Source organism: Heteronotia binoei, chromosome 6, assembly GCF_032191835.1.
Source record: "Heteronotia binoei isolate CCM8104 ecotype False Entrance Well chromosome 6, APGP_CSIRO_Hbin_v1, whole genome shotgun sequence".
Lineage (NCBI taxonomy): Eukaryota > Metazoa > Chordata > Lepidosauria > Squamata > Gekkonidae > Heteronotia > Heteronotia binoei.
This window is the reverse complement of record NC_083228.1, coordinates 93,834,953-93,862,157: the sequence shown is the minus strand read 5'-3', so window position 1 is coordinate 93,862,157 and position 27,205 is coordinate 93,834,953. Positions and strand designations below refer to the sequence as shown.

General features: G+C 44.5%; 1 protein-coding gene across 1 annotated transcript in view; it reads right to left on the bottom strand.

Annotated features, from left to right (window-relative positions):
* The window catches only part of CLSTN2 (calsyntenin 2), a 715,214-nt gene that overhangs the window by 52,381 nt on the left and 635,628 nt on the right, over positions 1 to 27,205 (bottom strand). Inside the window, exon 9 of the mRNA XM_060242174.1 lies at positions 3,296 to 3,458. Coding sequence (XP_060098157.1) covers positions 3,296 to 3,458 — 163 coding nt within the window. The remainder of the gene's footprint in view (positions 1 to 3,295; positions 3,459 to 27,205) is intronic.

Here is a 27,205-nt window from a genome sequence, read left to right as displayed (position 1 = left end):
AGCCAAGATCAAGGCTGTGACAAGCATAATTGAACTCCAAAGGGAGTTCTGGCCATCACATTTAAAGGGACAGCACACCTTTTCAATGCCCTCCTTCCATAGGAAATAATGAAGGATAGGGGCACCTTCTTTTGGGGCTTATAGAATTGGACCCCTTGTCCAATCTTTTTGAAACTTGGGGGGTATTTTGGGGAGAGGCACTGGAGGCACTGTGGCTATTAGCCACAGTGTATGTGTGTATATAAAATTTTTTGCCACTGTGTGACACAGAGTGTTGGACTTGATGGGCCGTTGGCCTGATCCAACATGGCTTCTCTTATGTTCTTATGATGCTATACTGAAAATTTGGTGCCTCTTCCTCAAACAACAGCCCCCCCCCCAGAGCCCCAGATACCCGTGGATCAATTCTCCATTATTTTCTATGGGAATAAATCTCCCTAGGGAATAATAGAGTTCCTAGCAGACATTTCCCTCCCTTCCCCCCGCTTTCTGATGACCCTAAAACGAGGGGAGGGCCTCCAAACTGGGGGATCCCCTGCCCCCACCTGGGGATTGGCAACCCTAAGCTGACACCATGGCCAGTTCGCCACTGCTGTCACCAGAACCCGGCCATGCATGCCTGTTTGTGCAGAGGCCGGTCTACCCGACAGCCATGGGGCTCCCTCTAAAGAAACGAGCCCTGAAGGCGAGCAAGTTGTCATTGTTGCCGCCGCCACACAAAGGAACCTTCCTCCTCACCCCATACATGCAAAGGCTTCCCTCTGTCAGCATCCCTCCCACCCGTACAAAGCTCCCTCTCCACAAACAGAACTGGCCCGTCAGTGAGCAGCCGTTTACCTCAGTGAAAAGGTCCATGTCTTCAACAAGCACCGCTACGGCGCTTGCTCTCCCTTCGCTGCATCCCTCTGAGGCAAGAGTGGCTATCAACCGCCCTTCAGATTTGAATTTCAGCGCCTGCTGCTGCCCAGCCCTGCAACGCACCTGCGCCCCTCCCAGCCCAATCATGTGTGTGTGGGGGAAACGAGCGCAACTGAAAGAGAGTCTGGCCTGCCTGGTTCGCCGCAAATGATTGCGCAGTCTTTCCTACAATGTAGGAGCGATCCAAGGCCAGAGGAACAAAGTAGGATTCAGACCAACAGGCCTGCCCACTTGGATTTATTTAGAGGCTGCTCCTCCGAGATGGGCTCAGAAGGACCTGGACTCACGGCTCGCCACGCTCCTTGGCGCCGTTTCCGCTCCCTTCCCCCTGCTTCCAGATTTTTGGAGAGCAGGGGAAGACGCTGCAAATCCAGGGATCCCCCGCCAGGGCAGAGGGCAGCTAGCGGAAAGATGGGCAAAAGATAAGTCATCTTGGCTTAGTTCTCAAGAAATGACAAGTTGTTAATACTAACAGTTTATACTACAAGTTGCCACTTCACTGATCCTCTGAGTCACCTGACAGACTATCCCATTCAGGCCAGCTGTTTTAATGTCATCCAAGACACTGAAGAGCAAAGGATAACTGGCCTAATGTGTTGTGTCTGTCTGTGTGTGTGTGTACCTATATACTTTCTGTCCAGTTGCCCTAGCTGTCAGGAAGGAATGAGGTAATAACTGATTCCCCAAGCTTCCAATCTGGGACTCATTAAGTACCTCACTAGGGATGGGCACGAACCAGGAAAATGGCGATTTGTATTTTGGGTTTTCATGAACCACAAACCTCTAATGAACTCCTCCATTGGACGAACAGGTTCATTGTTAGTTTATGGTGAGACCAGTTTGGGAGTTTAGCCTGTACCCAGTGAGCTCCGAAGACATTTGAATGCCTTTGGAGCTTACTTTTGCGTTGGGCCTCCAGACCAGAAGTGAGCTCTGAAGGCATTTAAATGCCTTCAGAGCCCACCTTCGGGTCAGGCCAGCCCAACTGAGCTCTGAGAATGAGCTCTGAAGGCCTTTGTAGGCCTTTGGCACTCGCTCAGGGAGCTCAGTTGAGTCAGGCTGCCTGCCTCAAATAAGCTCTAAGAGTAAACTCTGAACACTTTTATAGGTAGGCTTCCCAATCCCCAGGTCCCAGTGGGGGATCCCCCATTTTTACAGGCTTCTCCCCGGCCCCAGCCAGCTGGCCAGCAGGGGAAGCCCCACCCCCACAGTCATCATGTAGTTGTAGAGCTCCTGCAGGTTTAGAAACCTGCAAACTGATCCATTTGTAAAATGTGTGCCTTTAAGGCTCAGCAGGAAACAGGAAGGGCTTCATGGGAAAGGGTCAGTAACAGTTTTGATGGAGAATGGCCCCTCCCTTTCTTTTGCTTTCGTTTTCACAGCAAGTAAAGTTCTGCAGAAACAAGATCTAGTAAGTATTTGTGTGTGTGAGAGAGGGAGGGGACAGGGGATTCCCTGGTTTGGAGACCCTCCTCCCCCGCTTTAGAAAGTGTGTGTGTGGGGGGAGGGAAATGTCTACTGGGCACTCTATTATTCCCTATGGAGAATGATTCCCATAAGGAATAATGGGGAATTGATCCACGGGTATTGGGGGCTCTGGGGGGGCTATTTTTTGAGGTAGAGGCACCAAATTTTTAGTATAGCATCTAGTGCCTCTCCCCAAACTACCCCCCAAGTTTCAAAATGATTGGACCAGAGGGTCCAATTCTATGAGCCCCAAAAGATGGCATCCCTATCCTTAATTATTTCCTATGGAAGAAAGGCATTTAAAAAGGTGTGCTGTCCCTTTAAATGTGATGGCCAGAATCCCTTGGAGTTCAATTATGCTTGTCACACCCTTGTTCCTGGCTCCACCCCCAAAGTCTCCTGGCTCCGCCCCCAAAGTCCCCAGAATTTTCTTTAATTGGACTTGGCGAGGCCTTCAGAGCCTACTTACAGGCCACACTCAGCCATAAGTGGGCTCTGAAGGCCTATAAATTTAAATGCCTTTTAGAGCTCACTTCTAGTTGGGCTCTGATAGTATTTTAAATGCATTTGGAGCCCACATAGACCCTCCCTGAACTTCAGGACCCTCCATGGAAGTTTGTGGAGGTTCATGGGAGACATGTGGGAGACATGCTAACTGGAGATACGTTTGTGTCCATCTCTATATTTCACAACTCTGTTTTTCCTGTCTATGTACTTTTAACTACTTCATGAAGCTACCCCCCCCCCCGGCCCATTGATATAAGGACACAGAAACTATACCCTGTATCATTATAATGAAACATAATTCACAAACATTATATAAAACAGCATTACTGTGGTGTCACTGAGCTTTTAACCTACAGTAGAAATCCTCATATTTCAATTTATATATTACAGTCTGTGTTGTTACCTTGCCAACAAGCACCGACGGTTAGTTGCATTGCTATATGTGATGGATGAATTGGCCAGTCATTAGTTACAAGGTAAGGTTCATATGTTGTGCCATCCATATACAAGGTAACTACTGGAAACTCAACGTTGACGACATAGTAGTGCCATTCTTTATCACATATCTAAACAATAAAAGAAAAGAGAGAAAATATACTCAGTGATTGTTTTTATCCAAGGAAATTGTGCTGAGTTGGTCATCACCATCAAAAGAATAATACTATTTTTTGTCCTTTGAAGAAAATTATTGGTGATCTTCCACAGATTTAAGGGCACATTTTAACACAAGTTGTGGTTTACCTTAAAGAGGGGTTTTTTTTTGCCACATTAAACACTTCTCCAATCAACTGAAAGAATATTTTGTGAATGATTTTTTCATGTACTTAAAGGGGCATGACAAAGGGTCCTTCCCCTGAATGTTTCCCTTATAACAATGACATTCTTTCTTTCAGGGATAAACTACCATTTTCCTATTCTTTGGAAAAGTAACTAGACTTATTCTATCATTACAGAATAGCTACAGTTCCTTCTTTCTATTAATGTGTGATAACTATCAAGTTGGGATTATACATTGAATATGCAGTTCTAAAGATTCCAAATGTAATTTTTCTCATCAACTGGGGTTCATTATTACTGCTGCTGTTAGTATTACTGTTCCATTAACATTCCTAGTGCTTTACAGAGTACAAGAAGACAGGTCCATGCTCTAAGATTAAAATGTAACTTTTGATATAAGGAAGACAATGGAAAGGGAATGACAGAAATTGTATGTTTTATTACCTTCTGATTTAATATGGGAGAGAACATAACTTAGAAGTTCCCTTAACTACAGCAGAAAATCATGGTGTGGAAAACCGGGAAAAGTAATTTACAGGAAATATACATTCCATTCAGTGCTTACTCTTTATTGAAAGTGCTAACCCCTAAATCGAGTTTCTCTGCCTTCTGCTTAGAATCTCCTCTGTGAATGAATATAGTGATGGCCCCTAGCACCGATGGCTTCAAAACGGGATCAGACAGATTCACTGAGGATAGGTCCATGCATGGCTAATAGTTATGGTGATCAAAAGGAACTTTTACATTCAAGTGAACCAAACCTTTGAATACCAGTGCTAGCAGGCAACACTGGGGGAAAATTTTGACCTATGCTTTGTATACTCCAAGGCTTTCCACCACGTGAACCAGGATGTACTCCTAGATGGACCATTAGGATGATCCAACAAGACTCTTCTTATGTTCTTAAGACTTGGGAAAGGAAAAAAATATGGGATGGGGAACTGGTGGGAATGCAAGAAAGTACAGCTGATGATTTCAGAATGTTTATGTGCACTTGTGCAGACTAATATATTGTGAACATTTCTGAATGCTTGACTAGGATGCTAAAATGTAAAGAATGGAGTTATTCCCCTGTTTAAAAGGTAAGAGGATGGAGTTCTGAACAAAAGGGAAACAAGGAAGGAAGAGCAGAACTCGATGAGCAAAGTTCACATCCAGGGATATATAAGGAAATGAATAAATACCCTGTAGTTAAAAATAAAAAACAACCAGAAGGCTGCTATATCTATTATTCACAAAAAGGGGGAGCTAGATATTTCTGGAGACTTGCTTTTGAAAAATGATAGCAGCTGATATGTTTTCTGAAGTTAAAAAAAAAACTTAGAAGGAAATATACCAAACATACTTCATTAAAACAAAAAGATAATGCTTTTTTTGTCCACAGAAATGAATACATAGCATTCTTTAAATGGATTATTGTATTCTGAAAATCATAGAAACTGAAGTCAATAACTTTAAGTGAAACAAACTCATTGAAGTCATCCACTTTCAGATGCTGTCATGGCATGCATCACTTTCTCAGCGTTCTACCAACTTCCAAGAGTCCTCCTGATCATTTAGGCTGCCTGGTTTGATTTGTTGGGAAATGCTTCTAGAGGAACAACCTTTGCCAACGACACTGTAGAACCCACCAGTTAGCAGCCTTCAACAGCCAGATAGTAGGGATGAGAGCACTGAACTAACTTTGAAGAGAGACATTTCTCCCACTATTTGTAGCAACTGTCAGCTCCAACTTCACAGTGTATTGCTATATATAAGAGATGTTGCAATATTTGGTGAAACTTTTTTCATCATCTATAAAATTCAGGCTTTACAGTATGTCATAGATGTGAGTACACCCCCTCACATTTTGTAAATATTTAAGTATATCTTTTCATGTGATAACACTGAAGAAATGACACTTGGCTACAATGTAAAGTAGTGAGTCTACAGCTTGTAAAAAAGGTAAAGGTAGTCCCCTGTGCAAGCACTAGTCATTTTTGACTCTGGGGTGACGTTTCACAATGTTTTCATGGCAGACTTTTTACGGGGTGGTTTGCCATTGCCTTCCGCAGTCATCTACAATTTCCCCCCAGCAAGCTGGGTACTCATTTTACCGACCTCAGAAGGATGGAAGGCTGAGTCAACCTAGAGCCGGCTACCTGAATCAGCTTTCGCTGGGATCGAACTCAAGTCATGAGTAGAGGGGTCCAACTATAGTACTGCAGCTTTACCACTCTGCGTCACGGGGCTCTTATATGTATAACAGTGTAAATGTGCTTTCCCCTCAAAATTATGCAACACACAGCCATTAATGTTATTAAACCCAAAGGGTTCCATAATACCAAAATCCTCCAGTAACATTATAAGCCACTCTACTTCTCTGCATGTTTCAGAAGCTGATAAAAATACTGCTTAAGTAGATGAGTGGGTAACAGTTTCTTGTTTATGACTTGCTCAATTTATAGCACCAACTCCATGGAAAAATACTACTAGTAGATATAAGGTCTGATCTTTTCACAGCCCAGTCCGTATCAATGAGTTGCTGGCAGCTCAGTTTAAAGTGTGCAGTACTCTTTAAATGCCTCATCAGTGTAGGCTTATTAGTTGCTGGCAGTCCTGGTTTAAAATGTGCAATGCCCTTTAAGTACTTCTTCACCCTTTTAACTGCAGCCCAATCCTTTGTGGTGGGTGTGTTAACCCTTCTGGATAATACTTAAAATTGTTCCAGTGCCAGGTCTTGTTCTCATCTCTAAGTATAGAAGCTTGCCTATGGAAACTCTGTAGTCATTGTTGTCTGGCAGTGGTTCATCAGGTGTCTTTCTTTGTAGAACCTAAGTCCACTGGTGTGTGGTCTTAAAAGTGCCACTGGACTCAGACTTTGTTCCACTGCCTAGGTGTTTGACTTCTATTTCCTTGTTCAGATCTAATCTCAGCACAGCCATTTTTATTTTAACAGCAAATAATCAGATCAGGTCAGATAGGTCAGAATAAATGTCCATCTTCCATTTCTGTGTTTGCTGTAAAGACAGGAGCCAGCTTCGTCTTGTCTGAAATCCTGATTAAGTAGCATCTTGGTCAGTTTATCCAACCATGCTTTTGCAGCTTGTTTAAACCCATAAAGCCCCTTTTGAAACTGTTTATTCTTTTCATCTGTAAAACCTGGTAGCTGTTTCATGTATAATTCTTCCTCTATTTCACCATGTAAAAAGGTAGTCTTAATGTTTAAGTGTTCTGTCTGCATGTTTAATAATAATAATAATAATAATAATAATAATAATAATAATAATAATAATAATAATAATAATGATAATGATAATAATTTTTAATTTATATCCCACCCTCCCCGCCAAAGTTGCAATGCTCAGGAGCATCCTAGTTATGGAATATTTTACAAGTCATGCAAAAGTTTGGTCATAATCAAATCCATAAATTTGAGATAATCCTTTTGCCACTAGTTTGGCTTTGTATCTCTTAACATCACCATTTATATCCTGCTTAGTTAAGACTCAGTTACACCAAATGGCATTCCTACCCTAAGGTAGTTCAGTGAAAATGCTGCTTTCCTCCACTTGCTTGCTTATGGTTCAGACATGCACTGTAATTCAGCCCATGATATTGATTTGCATGACAGTGATGCCCTTGCGAGGTAGGTTAGTTTTTCAGAACTCCTTTGTTGGCCCATGATGAGCATCTGAAGTCTAAGGTCTCATCTGCCTCCACAGCAGTCTCCAGTTCCTCTGCCTCACCTGCTGGTTCAGGAATTTCCACCACCTTTTCTTCTGGTTTAACATCTGGTTGTGCCTGCATAATGACTGCATCCATTGGTCTGGGTGATACACCAGCAGCTGATTATTGTCACAGCAGTCCAGTGGTCGCTCATCAAACTGTACCATTCTGCTTGTAGTAATTTGGTTAGTGTTTGGGTCTAAAATTCTATACCCTTGCTCTCTAGAGAACAGCCTGTTATATATGCTATTAAATGTGAAGTCACAATTCCTATGTAGCAGGATACACTTCTTGCTTGTTCGTGGGTATGGATGAGATTCATGGTAGCTTCCCAGAACACTGAATGTAAGTCCCAACATTTGAACAGCAGCACATGATAAACATTCTTTGCTTGCCTGGATCTCCAGGATCAACATAATGAAATGCTATTGTTGCTTCCAATTTGTTATGCTGTCATTTCAGGCATCCCTGTGAACCCACTGACAATAAGGAGCAAATATTCTTCTTGCATGCATCCTGATAAAACAATAAACTATTCTGCAGTAAAAAAAGGAAAAAAAATGATAAAATATATAAATTTGTGAGAGGTCAGGAACATTTATTATGATCTTAAAAGAGCTTATATTAGTATTAAAATATTAATCTATAATATTGTTCCCATGGAATAAAAATGAACTGAAATGTGTTTTGTTCACTGTTGAGTACACAGATTAGTGTATATATATGAACATAAGAACATAAGAGAAGCCATGTTAGATCAGGCCAATGGCCCATCCAGTCCAACACTCTGTGTCACACAGTGGCAAACTATATATATATATATACACACACACACACACACACACACACACACACACACTGTGGCTAATAGCCACTGATGGAACTCTGCTCCATATTTTTATCTAAACCCCTCTTGAAGGTGGCTATGCTTGTGGCCGCCACCACCTCCTGTGGCAGTGAATTCCACATGTTAATCACCCTTTTGGTGAAGAAGTACTTCCTTTTATCCATCTTAACCTGTTTGCTCAGCAATTTCATCGAATGCCCATGAGTTCTTGTATTGTGAGAAAGGGAGAAAAGTACTTCTTTCTCGACTTTCTCTATCCCATACATTATCTTGTAAACCTCTATCATGTCACCCCTCAGTCAACGTTTCTCCAAGCTAAAGAGTCCCAAGCGTTTTAACCTTAGTTCATAGGGAAAGTGTTCCAAACCTTTAATCATTCTAGTTTGCCCTTTTTTCCAATGCTATAATATCCTTTTTGAGGTGCGGCGACCAAAACTGCACACAGTACTCCAAATGAGACCACACCATCGATTTATACAGGGGCATTATGATACTGGCTGATTTGTTTTCAATTCCTTTCCTAATAATTCCCAGCATGGCGTTGGCCTTTTTATTGCAAACGCACACTGTCTTGACATTTTCAGTGAGTTATCTACCACGACCCCAAGATCTCTCTTGGTCAGTCTCTGCCAGTTCACACCCCATCAACTTGTATTTCTAGCTGGGATACTTGGCCCCAATGTGCATTACTTTGCACTTGGCCACATTGAACCGCATTTGCCACGTTGACGCCCACTCACCCAGCCTCAACAGATCCCTTTGGAGTTACTCACAATCCTCTCTGGTTCTCACCACCTTGAACAATTTAGTGTCATCCGCAAACTTGGCCACTTCACTGCTCACTCCCAACTCTAAATCATTTATAAACAAGTTAAAGAGCATGGGACCCAGTACCGAGCCCTGCGGCATCCCTCTGCTTACCGTCCTCCACTGAGAAGACTGCCCATTTATACTCACTCTCTGCTTCCTATTACTCAGCCAGTTTTGATCCACAAGAGGACCTGTCCTTTTACTCCATGACTCTCAAGCTTTCTAAGGAGCCTTTGATGAGGAACTTTATCAAAAGCTTTCTGGAAGTCAAGGAAAACAACATCTATCAGGTCTCCTTTGTCCACATGTTTGTTCACCCCCTCAAAGAAATGTAACAGGTTAGTGAGGCAAGATCTTCCCTTACAGAACCCATGCTGAGTCTTCCTCAATAACCCGTGTTCATCAATGTGCCTACTCATTCTGTCCTTGATAATGCTTTCTACCAACTTTCCCGGTATTGAAGTCAGACTGACTGGCCTGTAATTTCCCGGATCTCCTCTGGAACCCTTTTTAAAGATGGGAGTGACATTTGCTACCTTCCAGTCCTCAGGAACGGAGGCAGATTTCAATGAAAGATTACAGATTTTTGTTAGAAGATCTACAAGTTCAACTTTGAGTTCTTTCAGAACTCTCGGATGTATACCATCTGGACCTAGTTTTTAATTCGTCCATCAGTTGTAGGACCTCCTCTTTTGTCACCTCAATCTGACTTAGGTCTTTCAACACCCCTTCCAAAATTAGTGGTTCTGGGGTGGGCAAAAAGTTCTCATCTTCCACAGTGAAGACGGGGGCATAAAATTCATTCAGCTTCTCAGCCATTTCCCTATCCTCCTTCAGTAATCCTTTTAACCTCATGGTCATCCAAGGGCCCCACTGTCTCCCTGGCTGGTTTCCTATTTCTAATATATTTGAAGAAATTTTTATTGTTGGTCTTTATGTTTTTTGCAATATGCTCCTCATAGTCCATCATAGTCATTGCTCCTCATTGCCTGCCTGATCACAGTCTTGCATTTGATTTGCCACAGCCTGTGTTCCCTTTTACTAATCTCACTTGGACTGGTTTTCCACCGCTTAAAGGAGTCCTTCTTACCTTTTACAGCTTCCATTACTTTCTTTGCTAACCATGCAGGCCTTTTCTTATACCTGTTTGTGCCTTTCCTAACTTGTGGTATGTATTTTATCTGAGCTTCTAGGATTATAGTTTTAAATAGTCTCCAAGCTTCCCCAAGGGTTTTGACCGTATTTACCTTTCCTTTCAGTTTCCTCCTCACATGCCTCCTCATCTCAGTGAATTTACCCCTTTTAAAGTTAAACGTGGTTGTGGCGATCTTTTTGGGCAACTCCCTATTTATACAAACGGTGAAATCAATAACATTATGGTCACTGCTCCCAAGTGGTGCAATCACTTTTACATCTCTCACCAAGTCCTGGGCATTACTTAGGACCAAATCCAGTATCGCCCCACCCCTGGTAGGTTCTGAGACCATCTGCTCCATAGCACAGTCATTGAGAGCATCAAGAAACTCAATCTCTTTCTCTCGACAAGAACACATATTGACCCTATCAATCTGCGGGTAGTTAAAAACACCTATGACGACACAGTTTTTATGTTTAGCCGCTATCTTTAAGCCTTCCATCATATTATAATCGTCCTCTCTCTTTTGATTTGGAGGGCAATAACAAACTCCCATAGTTAAATTTCCTTTTGGGCCCTCTATTTCAACCCAAAGCATTTCTAAAAGGGAATCTAATTCTCTGACCTCAGTCTTACTGGACCGTATATCCTCTCTGACATACAGAGCCACCCCACCTCCAACCCTTCCCTCCCTATCCTTCCGATATAACTTATATCCAGGAATCACCGTATCCCACTGATTCTCCTCATTCTACCAAGTTTCTGAAATTCCCACAATGTCTATGTTTTCTCCCAACACTAAACATTCCAATTCACCAATTTTACTTTGAACACTTCTAGCATTTGCATATAAGCATCTATAATTTCCCAGGCAAGCTAGGCCCGCCACCTTCCTCCTGCCGCCTCGAGACTCTGGCAGACAGTCCATACTGTTTGTCACCATCACAGTGGACAACTCTGATCCGTTACCCGGTAGAAAAATAGCAGCCAATCCTTCATCTCTTTGAGACGAGTCCTCCTGAACCAGAGACATTTCATCTCCTGTTGGCTTTCTCCCAAGATTTAGTTTAAAAACTGCTCTGCCACCTTTTTGATTTTAAGCGCCAGCAGCCTGGTTCCATCCGGGGACAAGTGGAGACCATCTCTTTTGTACAGCTCCCGCTTGTTCTAGAAAGCATCCCAGTGCCTAACAAACTTAAACCCTTTCTCCTTACACCATCGTCTCATCCACACATTGAGACTTCTAATTTGTGCCTGTCTCTCCTGCCCTGCACGTGGAACAGGTAACACTTCTGAGAAGGCTACCTTGGAGGTCCTGGCCTTAAGTCTCCCGCCTAGCAGCCTAAATTTTTCCTCAGGACCTCACGACTGCATTTTCCCACATCGTTGGTGCCAACATGCACCACGACCACAGGCTCCTCCCCAGCACTGTCTATCAGCCTATCTACTACACGCGTAATGTCCGCTACCTTTGCACCAGGCAGGCAAGTCACCATACAGTCAGTACGCGGTTTCGCCACCCAGCTGTCTACTTGCGTAAGGATCGAATCACCAACTACCAACCCCCCCCCTGCCCAGGAATGGTTCCTTGGCGTGAAAGGATTCCCGCTCACCAACTGAAGAAGAGGTCCCTTCTGAGGGCGCATTCCCCTTATCCTCAGCATGGTGCCCTGTTCCCTCTCAACCCTCACGCTCTCTGGCAGCAACGGGGCTGCTACGTTCAGAGCGGGGCTCATCTAATACGCGACTGAGAGTCTTCCCCAAGTGCCTAACTGACCGTCTCTGCTTCTCCAGGGCAGTCACCTCAGCCTCAAGGGTACGAACTCGTTCCCTAAGGACCAGGAGCTCCTTGCATCGAGCACACCCCCAAGACTTCTGTCCTTTGGGCAGACAGTCATACATGTGACACTCAGTGCAAAACACTGGAAAGCCCCCAACCTCCTGCTGGCATTCTATCTTCATTATGTGTGTGTATATATATATATATATATATATATTTAAATATACAGTCCTCTTTAAATGCTGTTTGTTTAAGTGGCTCCCCTTATGGAGGGTCAACTTACCTTACTGGGAGACCAAGGAAATCAGGGATCTGGGTTCCTGGTCCTTAGGGAGCCCCCAGGCGAAGAGCCACAGGCCAAAAGCTTGTTAGCTCTCTTGCCCTTTGGCAAGGCGCAGCTTAAAATGCAAAGAGGGTGGAGCAGAGGCACTCCTAAGCAATCAGCAGCAATCACTCTCAATCTCTTTCACCTTTAGCCCATTCAACCAAACAAAGACCAAACAAGACCAAACAAAGAGCAGTTCCCCAGCTATCACAACTCAGAATTTTAGGCAGCCCCACAAACCTCAGAATGAAGTCTTTCAAAACTCAGAAATTCTCAGCAACTTCTCCAGCTGTCTCAGCTATCAGAGCTGCTCTGTTCTGCTCCTCTCAGACCTCTGTGAGATGTGCTGTAAGGTTGCCTTTAATATGTAAGGTTGCCTTTAATTGCTACTAATTGGAAATCAGATGTGACAGTGGGAGACCATTGATCCATGAAGTTCATAAATCTCCTTGTTTCTTTTTTTATTTATTATTTGGACCTGGCTTTTCTCCCCAGTGAAAACCCCAAGTAGCTTCCATCAGTCTCCTCTCCTCCATTTTATCATAACAACCCTATGAGGTAGGTTGAGCTGAGTATATCTGACTGGACAAAGTCAGACAGCAAACATCCAAAGCAGAGTGAGGATTCCAATATAAGTCTCCCACATCTTAGTTTGAAACAGTAACCTCTACCCCATGCTAGCTTTTAAAAGTTAATGGCAACTTCTGATCTGCTTGGGTTTTGGATTAAGGCGGTGACACATCTATGGCAGGTGGAGATTTAAATCAGGAAAATGTCAAAGGAAAAAGCTACTTTGTCTAGTAGACTAGAGCAATTCTGCATAGGATTCCATGGTAGCTCTTTCACAATGTATCTAAAAAGCCGTTATCAAACATTGGAAAGGGGAATGGGCAATCTGGATCAGAATTACAGCAATAAAGAAGAAACCATTGACTCTAAACTTATGAACAAAAGAAAAGCTCTGCTTGATTAGATCAGTAGTTCATCTAGCCCAGCATCCTGTCTCACACAGTGGCCAACCAATTCCTCTGGACAGCCAACAACAGGGGATAGAGGCTGAGGCCTTCCCCAATTTTGCCTCCTGGCTCTGGAATTCAGTGGCTTAGTGCTTCTGAATATGGAGGTTCCCTTCAGTCACTATGGCTAGTAGCCACTGATAGACTTATCCTCCTTGAATCTATCTAACCCCCCTTTAAAGCTGTTTATTCCTGTGGCCATCACTATTTATGACTTAGACTGCATAGGATTGCATTGATAATGCTCAATCTATGTTTTGCTTGCTTGTTTCATCTATTTGTGCCTTTGGGGGAGTTGGAATCAGCAACTCACGGACATGTGAAGCTGCCTCATACTGAGGCATCCAGTTGGCATTTGATGGTCCATATTGTCTACTCTGCTTGGTGGCAGCTCTCCAGAATGTCAAGCTGAGGTATTTCACGTACTACCTGACCCTTTTAATTGGAAATGCCAGGGATTGAACCTAGGACCTTCTGTCCGCAATACAGGCGCTCTGCCACTCAGCCATTAACCTACTGCTACTGATATTGAACTAACAATTGTGCAGGATAGTCTGTTATAGAGAAGAGAAAAATCCATGCTGAGATCAATGCAGCAATAATAATGTGTATTTTTTAGTGGCTGTAATTTTGATTTGTTAAAAAAAATGAGATAGATGGTTTTTGATCATTTCCTTCCTTTTTCCATTTTGCAGGCCAACACGCAAGTATAATGCATCTGCCACAAATTTCCAGGACTTGTATGAGGTTCATATTTAGTCAATACACATTTGTGCATCTCAGTGACCTACAGGTTTGGGGGGTTTTTGCTTGTTCACATGACAGTCCTATAATATGATTATAAAGCCCAGGATCCAAAGTAACATGCATAGTATTCCACACTTTCAGCTCTCTTTATGGTAGCAGTCCTTTCTGCTACCCAAAAGCCCCCTCAGGGGTTTCTGGAATCCCAGAGGTGTAATGAGCTGGCACCAAAAAGAAACACTAGCAACCCCTGATGTCTATATACAAATGTTTTGCATGTGTTACCAACTTCAAATGTTAATCTCCCCTGACAAACATACATGCACATAACTGTATCTTGAGTGAGGTTGGGAGTAGCTTTTAGAACTACATTTTGATATGATAGATTCCCTACCAGTTGCTGCATGGGCAGATTTTGACTTGCGTCTCTATCCAATGTATCTTTCTGATCTTTAAAAAACAAGATCAGGAAGATATGGATGAATTGGAGGGAGATGAGAGTTAAAATACAGCAAGTGGTGGGAAATTGATCATTTGAGCTAGGGAAAGCAGAAACTTGAGGGCCAAGTGACTGTACTGTGGAATTGGTCCGTTCTATAACTAGAACCTCCAACATAAAATTTAGCTTCCAAAGCAGTTGGGGAGGCAATATAGATCAGGGCTTTAGTCCTGAAGTAATGGACTGAACCCCCTGTTCCTGTGTTGTTTCTCAATCAACGCTCTGCAGCAGCCAAAAGGGGAAAAAAAGTTGCCATTCATTCCCCAATTTTTTTTTTCAGTTACCATGCTTAAAGAGACTAAATAGTCAAGGCCAGATAATCAAGGCATTAATTTCAGAGTAAATTTATTCTTAGACTACTCCTTTTGGGTTTCTTTGTCTGTTTTCTAGGATTTGTCACTATAAGTTGTTGTGCCATTCTGAGAGGTATGCCAGAGATGTATGCTAGAATTAGTCTATAATAACCTCAGGAGCTGAAGAAGAACTATTGGACTGCAGACTTGACACTTGAAACTATCCTTTGAGAGTATAGCTTTGCTGAAAGAATCCTGGAAACCAAGGATGTCAATGTAATGATGCTCCTGCTTTAGCTGCTATTTACCAGTTTCATTCCATGACTATCTAGTTGCAGCCTTTTTCATCTTCAGTTGCTGAAATGAAAAACAACTTCCATTCAGCTCCTACTGAGCAGCACAGCATACCTTCTTTCTCTGCTTTGTTGACTTCCCATCTGTTTTTCAGCTCATACCTGGCAACATATCTTTTCACAATTACCTTTGCCTCTGCAACACTCTTCCTCTGTTAACATTTTTTTTTTTATTTTAAGTTTGCACCTGCAGCATTTAATTCTGCAAAACACTGTGGCATGCAATTAGGGTTAAAAACACAGAGAGAAAATAAACTGCAGTATCTTTTAATGGAACAGTTTTTATACAAGTTGGCTACTTTTATAAAGGGGCTTGCATGGAGGATAATTAATCTCCTTTGAACCCCTGTATCTATAAATTATAATGCAATACAATGACTTTCATTGAATAGGAAAGGAAAGGTCCCCTGTGAAAGCACCAGTTGTTTCTGACTCTGGGGTGATGTTGCTTTCACAACGTTTTTACGGCAGACCTTTTTACAGGGTGGTTTGCCATTGCCTTCCTCGGTCATTACACTTTCCCCCCAGTAAGCTTTTTATCGACCTCAGAAGGATGGAAGGCTGAGTCAACCTGGAGCCAGTCACCTGAACCAGCTTCTGCTGGAATCAAACTCAGGTCATGAGCAGAGGGCTCCGACTGCAGTACTGCAGCTTTGCCACTCTGCGCCATGGGCAGAGTTATTCATTGTGTTATTCATTGACTAACACAGGTGCAAAATGAGCCTCCACGTGATGCTGCACAACCAGCAAATCAAGAATTCCATACACAAAATTCCTATGTTTACTAATCAATCAGAAAATCCAGAGCTGAACACTGAAAAATTGTACTTTTTATTATTGTTATATACAAACAAGAAAACAAAAATTTCTGAAACTCCATGAGCAATTATCTGCAAGAGAGGGGAATCTATGCTTAAAACATTCTCCAGGCAAAGAATTTCCCCATTTTTTTTGACATTTGTGAGAGATGCTTTAAAAAGCAAACTGAACTAACATGAAAAACCATTTCTTTCAAAATGAATAAACAAATCAGTAATTTTAATACTGACCTACCATGAAGTCAATACATTTATGTAAAACTTCACTGGAGATTATTAGACCAGACATTATTATATATGTAATACTCATTTATTGCATTATTTTCACCAAAACAAATATTTCTTCTGCTATGGCACCTTACAACAACATGGAATTTTATACATAAAAACTGAAGTGATTAATATTTATCAGATGCTATCTACTCCCTTGTCGCTCTAGGAAATGTATGACATTAGAAACTTTGTGTTCACTTCTGATGTGAAACTGGGTAACCAACGTTACAGTTAATGTGATAATCCAATCACCAAATACTCAAGCAATTTAAGTTAGATCTAGGTGGGTAGCCATGTTGGTCTGAAGCAGCAGAACAAAGTTTGAGTCTAGTGACACCTTTAAAATCAGCAAAGTTTTATTCAAGGTATGAGCTTTCATGTGCATGCATGCTTCCTCAGATACAATGAAACAGAATTTACCAGTCCATACATATAAGGCAGAGGTTGAACAGCCGAGTAGCATACAACATAATGAAGATTTTTTAATAGATGAAAACAGGAATAACAAGCTAAGTTTATAAGGTCACCATTGTTTGAATTTAATTTCTGAGGAAAAACAGTGAACTAAATAAATATGTCAACACTGGAAATAGATGTGTAAATGTATACTTCTTAATGGTGGAGTGCTAAGAGTAATTAATTGAGATTTTGTTGTTGTTATACTCCATCTGTCTCCTCTCAAGCATGAGACTCATAAAATGGTTCTCAGGCTAGAAGCAGACAATAAAAAACAATTTAAAGGCATCACCCCTTTATCAAAAGCCTGAGTAAAAGGAACTATTTTGTCCCAGCACCTAAAAGAGAGTAGGGTAGGCACCAGGGAAGACTCAAGGGAAAGCAAAGTTCCACAATGGAAAAAGCCTTGTCTATGGTGCCCAGCGACCTCACCTGTGCAACCAAAGACAGACATAGCAGGGTTTGTGAGGAAGATCCTAACCGATCAGCTTCTTTAGAGAAGATGAAGGAAAAGAGCAAATGCAATGAAACCAGCAAACCATAATTGGAATGATCATCCTGGTTTGACAAATTATCCATGGCAAAAACAGAACCTGGTTTATTGCAATGTCTAAATAAGCTCATGGATGACAAGGCAAACTACAGAGATAATTACCACATTTCTTGCTGACCTACCTGTGGCTGGGATTCTGCATGCTCTTCAACAGCAATGCCCTGATTTTTTTCTACTAATATTATTTACACCACACTTTCACATTTTCCAGACTGCTTAACCACATTTCAACTAGTAATATTTGTTTAGTACTTCAAGCCACCACTTACGATTTAAATTATAATGTAGGAAACTGTAACAACCCATTTATGACAGAGTAATATCAATAGCAAGCCATGACTTTTGAGTTGTTGGAATACTAACAGCTGCTTTAAAGACATTTCTCCCTGACTTTAGACTTGGGGCCATGATCACAAATGAAGCCAATTCAAAAAAAGTTTCCTTAGATTCTGTTTCATCCCTCATTCTCTCTTAATGTGTTTGCACAATTCTGCATAATCATGTAAAGAACATTGCAGGTTGGTGCATCTAAAGTGGCTTTGTTCTAAATAGGAAACCATGATAGCGAGCTTGACTGCTAGAACAAATATTGTAGCTGATGACACAAACTCACTGTCTGAACTTAGTGCATTTATTATGCAGCAGGCCATACCCAAAACAACCCATTTGCTTTTAATCCTCTAGACTTTGCTGTACAACATATTCACAGTGCTCATACATGGGTCTTCACCATGACATAGAATTCCACATCCCTGCAGATGTCACAATTGTGAAAAGTTAGTAAACATGTGGGGTTAGCTCAGGCTCTGCATTTTTATTTGACAGCAAGAGAACAACAAAAGCAGCCAAAAGCATTCACTATGATTCATTGCTGGAGGGCTTTAGTATTATCCTCTCTGCAGCAGCACCCAGATCAAACACTCTGCTCTAGTACACAAGAGGCCACATGCTTCTCAGTCTGCTTCAGAAACTGTCACCTTTTACCCTTCTAGAGAAATATGTTTCATTTGAATGCACTCAAACCTCACAAACAGCATATATGTCACAGAGGGAGGGGAAGGCTGACAAACATACTATTGAAAAGAATGCGGGGGGACTTAATAATAATAATAATAATAATAATAATAATAATAATAATAATAATAATAACAACAACAACAACTTTTTATTTGTATCCCACCCTCCCTGCAAGCAGGCTCAGGGCGGCTCACAACACAGTGTTGGAAGTGTTTCCAGAAATGTTGGGGTCTCCTCTTTTGATTGGGGGAATTAGCAAGAGTGAGACTTAAGCAGAGCTATTTTGGAGCAGTAATAATACACCAATAATACAAAGGTCCAGTATCAGAAAGAAAACGCCAAATTTAAACTATTTTAAAATGTTTACTTAGAAAAATATGTAGGAATACAATCACACAGAAGCAATCCCAAATGCACACCATCAAGAAGCTAAGGAAATCAAGGGTTAGAAATAAAGACTTTTATGAATTATTACAGAGGTGACATTTAGGTGTGCTGAAGTCCATGTAGAAATTAAAGATGGGGACATGCCTCGTCCAAGAGGCCCATTACTTAAAGTAACAGGGGAGCAACCTGTCTATATGCCCACAGATTGAACGGAGAGGTGTGGTTTGCTCTCATGTTTTCTAGTATTTGGAGGGGCGGGGACCCACTCCTGGGCAATGAACAACCTTAATGATCTTTGATGGGTCTTTCCTGGTTGGCTGACTGGATTCCCAGGTTGACAAAATGTGAGAATGGCTCTTAATGGTTGTCAAGAAGAGCCATGATGGGTTGATGTTTTTCATTAATTTAGTCTCGATACTCTGAGGATACAGGAAGGGAGAAAGGGGTTTGTGCGATAGCTCTGCACATTAGCACAGGAACACACAAAATATGCTTAGGTGTGGTAGGAGGACAGAAGAGATTAGCCAGCAGTTGCTAGCCAGAGATTAAGGAATAAGAAATACTTTACCTGCAAACCCATTGCTGGGTGAAGTGGGGAGAAGACAGGATTCAGCCTGGAGGATGCCTGTGTTGTAACCTTATGAAGTCAAGACAAGCCCAGGCAAGTTCCTTGGCCCATGAAGAGAGTGTTCACAACTTGTCCTGTTTCTGACAGGTAACTCTGTTTCAGGTCAGGAAATAGGGGACCCACTGAGGTTGGGGTACTTCCATAAGTTAGGCAGCGCCTCTTGGTTACAGAAGGGACTTTTTGTAGATAAAAAGTTGGGGCTTTCAAAATTCATCCTCATTCAAGGGAGAAGTTGACAGAGAACTTGTCTCTTAGTAAATCAGAGAATGGGGGGGGGAATGGTAAATCAACTCTAGGTGTAGTGTATCGAGATAACGATATAACGCAATAACATAAAACCAGCCAGTGCGACCCTGCGCGGAGCGACCGGGCTGTCCCCGGGCTGCTCAGCGCAGGGCACGAACTCCCAGCCAATCACCAGCTGTGGCGGGAAGTTCAACAGGCCAGGATTGGACTGGCCTGTCTGGAGGGAGGTTCCCGGAGTTGTACATAAGCGGGACCCGGCCCACGTGTTCTCTCTCTTGTAACGTGCATCCATTAAAGCATGTTGCCCTACCAACGTCTCCTGTCTCAGTATGTTACAGTGGCGACGAGGATGGGATTCTAGCCACGTTGGCTACATCGGAGACAGGGCAACCCATGGGCCACGACCGCCGCCATCGCCACCATGGCAACCCAGAGCGGTACCACCGGTCACATCGAGCCGTTCAACCCCGCGAATCCCGAGGGCTGGGAGTCCTATGCAGAACAGGTTGAATGCTACTTGAGGGCCAATCAAATCACAGAGGACAGCATGAAGAGGGACGTTCTCCTGAGCGTCTGCAGGGCGGCCACGTTCGAGATCGCCAAGGGTCTCTCGGCCCCCGCAAAACTCACCGAGAAGTCCTTCGCAGAGATCATCAGGCTCCTCACTGGCCATTTCCTGCCCCAACCATCTTGGGTGGCCCGCCGGTTCCTTTTCCACCGGTGAGACCAAGCAGCAGGAGAATCAGCCGCCGACTATCTGGCAGCCCTATGCCAGATTGTGGGAAACTGCGACTTTCCTCGGCTGGAAGAGACCCTGGCCGATCGGTTCACGTGGGGCCTCCGCGACGAGAGGCTCCAACAGAGGCTCTTCGCGAAGGAAGAGCTCACTCTGCAGAGCGCCTTCAGGAAAGCCGTGGCGTTCGAGAGAACTGCAAGGACCTTTCCCAAGGCGAGGGCCGACGCGGTCCACCACGAGGAGCTGGACCCCGACCGTCCAGACGAGGGAGAAGCGTTCCAGCTGCGCCGCCCAGCAGGGGCAACCAACCGCGCGCCACAACGACCCCGAGCAGCCGAACGATCCCCAGCGGTGGAGAGACCGCCGGCCACCAAGTGCGCCAGCTGCGGCGACCCCCACGACAGAAGGGACTGCCAGTACCGGACCTGGGACTGCCGGAGCTGCGGAAAGACCGGCCACATTGCAAGGGCTTGCCGAGCCAAGCCCAACCGCCGGAGGCCGACCACGCACCACAAGTCGGCAGAGTACCACTCCACAGCCTCCACAACCCTACAGGTACTGAACTTGCCCCTCACCACCCCCTACAAGATCAAAATGGCGGTCCTCATCGAAGGGAACCCCTGCCAAATGGAGGTGGACTCAGGTTCCTCCATTTCCATTATAGCAGAGGAGACCCTGAGGAAACTGTGCCCCTGCCAGCGGCTTCAATTAAGGCCGGCGGACTTCATACTCCGGGACTTTCAGAAGAATCCGGTGCAAATCGTGGGGTGGGCCCGGGTGCAAGTCGAGCGGGGGTCCTTTTACGGCCCGCTGGACATCCTGGTGGTAAAGCGCCAGCTCACCACCCTGCTAGGACTGGCGTGGTTCAAGCCCTTGGGGATCCGCTTGGAGGGGGTGGGGCAAACCCTAACACCCAAGGGGTTCGGGGAGGTATGCCAAGAGTTCCCCAACATGTTTAACGGTTCCTTGGGGAGCTACCAGGGGCCGGCCATTTCCCTACCGCTCGACCCGACGGTCAGGCCGATCACGCTCAAGGCCAGGCGGGTCCCGTTCGCCTTAAAGCCTAAAATCGAGGCCGAACTGGACCGCCTCATTGCCCAAGGGGTCTTGGAACCGGTGGACTACGCCACGTGGGAGACCCCCATTGTAACCCCGATCAAGCCAAACGGGGAGGTGCGGATCTGTGCCGACTATAAGTGCACCATAAATAAGGCACTACAGGATAACCCCTACCCAGTGCCGGTGGTGAGCCACGTCTTGGCTGCCCTAGTGGGGTCTAAGATCTTCAGGAAGCTGGACCTGGCACAGGCCTACCAACAGCTCCCGGTAGATACTAAGACGGCGGAGGCCCAAACTATTGTGACACACAGGGGGCCTTCCGAGTGCGGAGGCTACAGTTCGGGGTTAGCGTTGCTCCGGGGATTTTCCAAAGTATAATGGACGCTCTCCTTAAAGGGATCCCCGGAGTCCAACCGTTCTTCGATGACGTTTTAATCGCCACCCTGGACTCCGAAGAATTCGGCAACCGCCTAAGAGAGGTGCTCCGCCGGTTCCAAGCAGCGGGTCTCAAGGTCAAGAGGGAGAAATGCTTGCTGGGGGTACCACGGTTGGAGTTCCTGGGTTTTGCCGTAGACGCAGCGGGAATCCACCCAACGGGGGAAAAGACCCACGCCATCGTGCAAGCCCCAGCCCCCACCTGCAAAGCTGAGCTACAAAGCTTCTTGGGGGTGCTTAATTTCTACCATTCATTCCTCCCCCACAAGGCAGCCCTAGCAGAACCCCTACACCGGTTGCTGGACAAAAAAGCCCCTTGGGTTTGGGGCAAACAACAAGCCGCCGCATTTCAGGCGGTCAAGGACGTCCTGGTGTCCAATGCGGTGCTCCACCATTTTGACAAGGGCCTCCCCGTCATCTTGGCTTGCGATGCGTCGCCTTATGGGTTGGGAGCAGTCCCGGGGCACCAACTCCCAGACGGGAGGGAGGTACCGGTAGCGTACTACTCCCGTACACTCACACCGGCCGAGCGCAATTACGCACAGATAGACAAGGAGGCTCTGGCAATCGTGGCGGGGGTCCGCAAGTTCCATGATTATTTGTATGGGTGGAGGTTCACAATAGCTACGGAGCACAAGCCGCTCTTAGGTCTGTTGGCCCCAGACCGCCAAACCCCCCAGATACTTTCACAGCACGTGTTGAGGTGGAACCAATTCCTCAACTCATACACGTACACACTGGTCCACCGGGCCGGCAAGGCTATGGGCCACGCAGACGCGCTCAGCCGTTTGCCTCTACCCGTCACAGAACCTGACCCAGGCCCCCGCACACCTGGTCATGTTGGTCGAATCCCTCCCGGAACAGCCCCTCCACGCTGCGGAGGTCACAAAGGCTACAGGGAGGAACAAAACACTGGCAAGGGTTCTCGACTGGGTGGTGAGGGGGTGGCCAAAAGGGAACATGGGGGAAGAGTTTAAGCCCTACAAAATGAGGAGAGAGGAGCTAGCAGCCCACAAAGGGTGCATCTTATGGGGAAGCAGGGTGGTGGTTCCCCCCCGCTGCAGAAGCGAGTTCTGGAGTCACTCCACAAGACCCACCCCGGCATAGTCAGGATGAAGGCTCTAGCCAGGAGCTACGTCTGGTGGCCGGGGATGGATGAGGAGATCGAGAACTGGGTGCGGAGGTGCAGCACATGTCAGGAGTCACGCCCCGAGCCACCAAGCGCCCCGGTCACACGGTGGGAAACCACTAGGAAACCTTGGTCCAGGCTCCACTTAGACTTTGCGGGGCCCTTCCAGGGACCGATCTTTCTGATCATGGTGGACGCCTACACCAAATGGCTGGAGGTCATTCCAGTAGCGTCCACGTCATCAACAGCCGCAATACGGGCTCTGCGCCGGGCCCTTAGCACCCATGGTATTCCGGACACTATTGTCACAGACAATGGGGTGGCTTTCACCTCTGGGGACTTTCAGGCATTCCTGCAGAGGTACCTGATTAGACACATAAGGTCTGCCCCGTTCCACCCGGCCACCAATGGACAGGTGGAGCGAATGGTCCGAACGACCAAGGAAGCCCTGGGCCGGATAGTGCAGGGTGACTGGGACCACAGACTAGCCGCCTTCCTGTTCGACAACCGGGTAATCCCCAACCCGGTCACGGGGATGAGCCCGGCAGAACTCCTCATGGGGCGCAAACTCATCACGAGGCTCGACAGGCTACACCCCGACCGAGCCTCGGACATCCGAGGGTCCCCGGAGGTCCGGGAGGCAGCCCGAGGGTTCTTCGCGGGGGACCCCGTGTTCGCACGAAACTACGCCCAGGGATCCAGGTGGGTGGCGGGTCGGGTGAGGCAGGTAATTGGGACCCGTCATTACGAGGTATCCACAGAGGGGGGCCAAACTCTTCGGCGGCACATCGACCAGCTGCGCCGCCGCACTCTACCGGAAGGGCCGATCGACGTGGAGGAGGAAGTACCCGGGGGAGAGCCGGCTAGGGGACTGCCAGCGGCCACAACGCCAGCACCGACCCGGCCCGCCAGTGAACTCCCCGGACCAGCAGAGGCCGAGCAACCCACAGAGATCGACCAGCAACCCACAGCAGCCTCGGCCCCCGGAGAGACTCCCGCGGCCGTAGCAGCGCCGACACCACAGGCAGCTCCTAGACGATCCACCTGGGAGCGCCGACCTCCCGCCTACCTAAGAGATTATGTACAGCAACTAGGGGGGGGAGAGGTGTAGTGTATCGAGATAACGATATAACGCAATAACATAAAACCAGCCAGCGCGACCCTGTGCGGAGCGACCGGGCTGTCCCCGGGCTGCTCAGCGCAGGGCACGAACTCCCAGCCAATCACCAGCTGTGGCGGGAAGTTCAACAGGCCAGGATTGGACTGGCCTGTCTGGAGGGAGGTTCCCGGAGTTGTACATAAGCGGGACCCGGCCCACGTGTTCTCTCTCTTGTAACGTGCCTCCATTAAAGCATGTTGCCCTACCAACGTCTCCTGTCTCAGTACGTTACACTAGGTTTTGTTCCTTCTTGCACAAATTGGGTAGGACATTATTTTCTCTAAAGTTTGGGTTGGTTTTCTTCTCTCTTTTTTTGTACAATAACACATTTATGAATACATGTGGGACCAAGGCCAGCCCTGGGGTGCATCCTCCTTTTCCCTCCCTTCCCCACCAGGTTCCTTCCCATGCGATCCAGGAAGGAAAGGGGGGAGGCAGCGGCCGCTCTTTCAGCAGCTCACACATCCTTCCTGCTGCTGCTGGCCTGCCCCCTCAACCCTTTTACTTTTAATGCAGTTCTGTGGAGATAACATGGGTGATGATACCCTAGTTCCCTTCAATTTTAGCATCACAACTTCCACTATTATTCAGAAGTTGGTGGTCATTTTTGAAGTTCCTATTTTTATTTTCTGATGAGTTGTGCCTGCTGTGGATGGCTGGACACACATATAGAAACATGTATCCTTTGATTATTATAGGTAATCGAAACAGCAAGCCTAGTGATTTGTTGTTATATTTGGTTCAGATCATGTTCATATGGGGGCTCAGATTAAATTTTTGTCTGAGGGCTCATGGTAGCTCTCATCCACCCTGCCTAGAACTTTTTAAATATGCTCTTTGTGTCTATGAAGTTTAGCTGCTTTTAGAAATGTGGAGGGCAGTTACCCAGAGGTGCCCAGATAGGGAAAATTTGAAGGTCTTTTTGTGAATTACAGTTGTTGAAATGGGTTCAAGATTGCAAAATGTAAAGCCATTAAAGTTTTGAAAATATACTGTATTTTACTCATATATTTTAATGTATTCCACATATATATGAGACATAATGTATCACTGTAATTAAGCTTTTATGTTTGTTCATTATACAGATGAACCTCAGGTCTTTTGTACTCTGTTTTTTTCTGTTTACAGAGATTTGTCTTTTTTCATTTTTTTTCCATTTTTAATGCAAATAGTGTTATGTAGCATTAATATTAGATGTTTTTCTTTAAAATTTAGGACATTTTGTATTAGTTTTTCGTTGTATTTGATTCTAAAACATCTGTTTTGTTTCTTCCAACAAAAATTATTAAGGGGGCAAAACTAGTAAATTATTCAATCTATAAACGAGAAGGGGCATATAGACTCAAATGAACATTCTGCCTCATGTGAAAGTATGTTTAAGCTGTTTTGGATTTTGATCAAACACAATGATTTCTGCCATCAAATGTTTTTATTTCTGTAGGACCTCTTCTACCACAGTACAATGGAATTTGGCCTTGAAGTAGAAATACATGCCTAAGGAAATATGTATAATTTTTCAGGTTTTTTTTTTTTTTTTTTTTTTAGAGTTGAGGCTTTAACTGCAAACCACAACAAAAATGCTTACATTGTGTTCAGGACATTGCTAGACTTTTTTGAACTACTAAATAATTCTTTTGAAACAGTTTTGTGAACAACATTTGCCACTATCCTTTTAATACAGATGACAAAAAGTTAAATGAATTCAAAAGGTTTCAATAAGAGAGATACATTTTCCATTAGAATATTCTGTACAATCTGCATGTCATAGCTGTGCTACAGACAAACTAGCACTCCCAAGGCAACTGATGCTTATAATTCTAAAAAGCCAGCTCCATCAGTATCTTCTCCGGACAGTTTTATTTTCAAAGAGAAGACATATTCTTTGAAAAGAAACCCAACAGAGGCAATACAGACTTATTTCAGAAATTCCTGGGGCTCCAGATTTAAATTGAATTTTTAATCCTGAAAGTATGCTTCTTGTTTGCTTGCCCCAGAAGTCGAGTGAGAACTTTAACTATTCTGTTTGTGAAATGATTCATTGTGTGAGAGATTGATGCATTTTACATAGAGGTGAGCCGAAGGTGATAACACAGAGGCATTCTGTCACTCCTATAGTAGATTAAATGCCTCATTCCTTATGAATAAAGGAGTGTTTTAGGAAAAAATCACAAGTTTTAGATTTCACTTCTGGTATACAATTTCTTTGTTTCTTTCGTTTCGTAGTGGATATCCTTGTCTATGAGAAAACTATTACCAAATTGGTATATAAATGAAAGTCCTTAGTTAATGAGTGCCAGGGTTTTAGGTGCTCAGATGTCTGCAGTTCACGTGCTTATTCCTTTCACTATGCTTTCACTTCTCCATTTCCTTGTGTTAAAGTATCTATTTATCTATCATCTGCTGGAGTTCAAGCCTAAATGCCCAAATATTTTATTCTGTGAGTTAAGCCTTTCCATATTGTTTATCAGCTGATAATATCTTGGTTATAATTCAATAGCATTTGCCAAAATAATCCATGGCACTCCTCACAATCTTGAGAAGCAGGACGGGCTGCAATTTGTAACTTTTGTTGGTTAAGTGCATCTTTTCATAACCAAATATTAGTTTTCTGTTCCAGTAGCATATGTGCTTTGGACTCATATATATATTACTTCAATCACAGCCTAACCCACTTTGATAAAGACTTCAACTTGTTGGGTGGATTTTCATGACTTTTACTTTAATAAGTGGCTTGGATCCATACCAATATTTTCATGGGTGCATTTTAATATCTTCTGCATTTTCCATGTATTTCATTCCAGTATCTTTTTGCTTTTTTACATATGATAAAAGATTTCATCTATATCCGGACATTTCCAGCATTTTCTTTGTAATTTTCATCTACTTTCTCAATATCATTTGGAGTTATATACCATCTGAAGAACATTTTATACCAGTTTTCTCATAACATCTGACTGGCTGAGAACTAAAGCCAGTGATTTTTTGTAGTCACCATGCATTGGAAACAGAGTTTGCTGAGCCATCCAGGCAGACTAAGTTGTCACCATGACTGTAATGTTTCTAGCAAGGCCAGAGTGTCCTGGAACCTTTTGTAATCTGGGATGGGTGCAGAAGTATTTTGAAACACAGT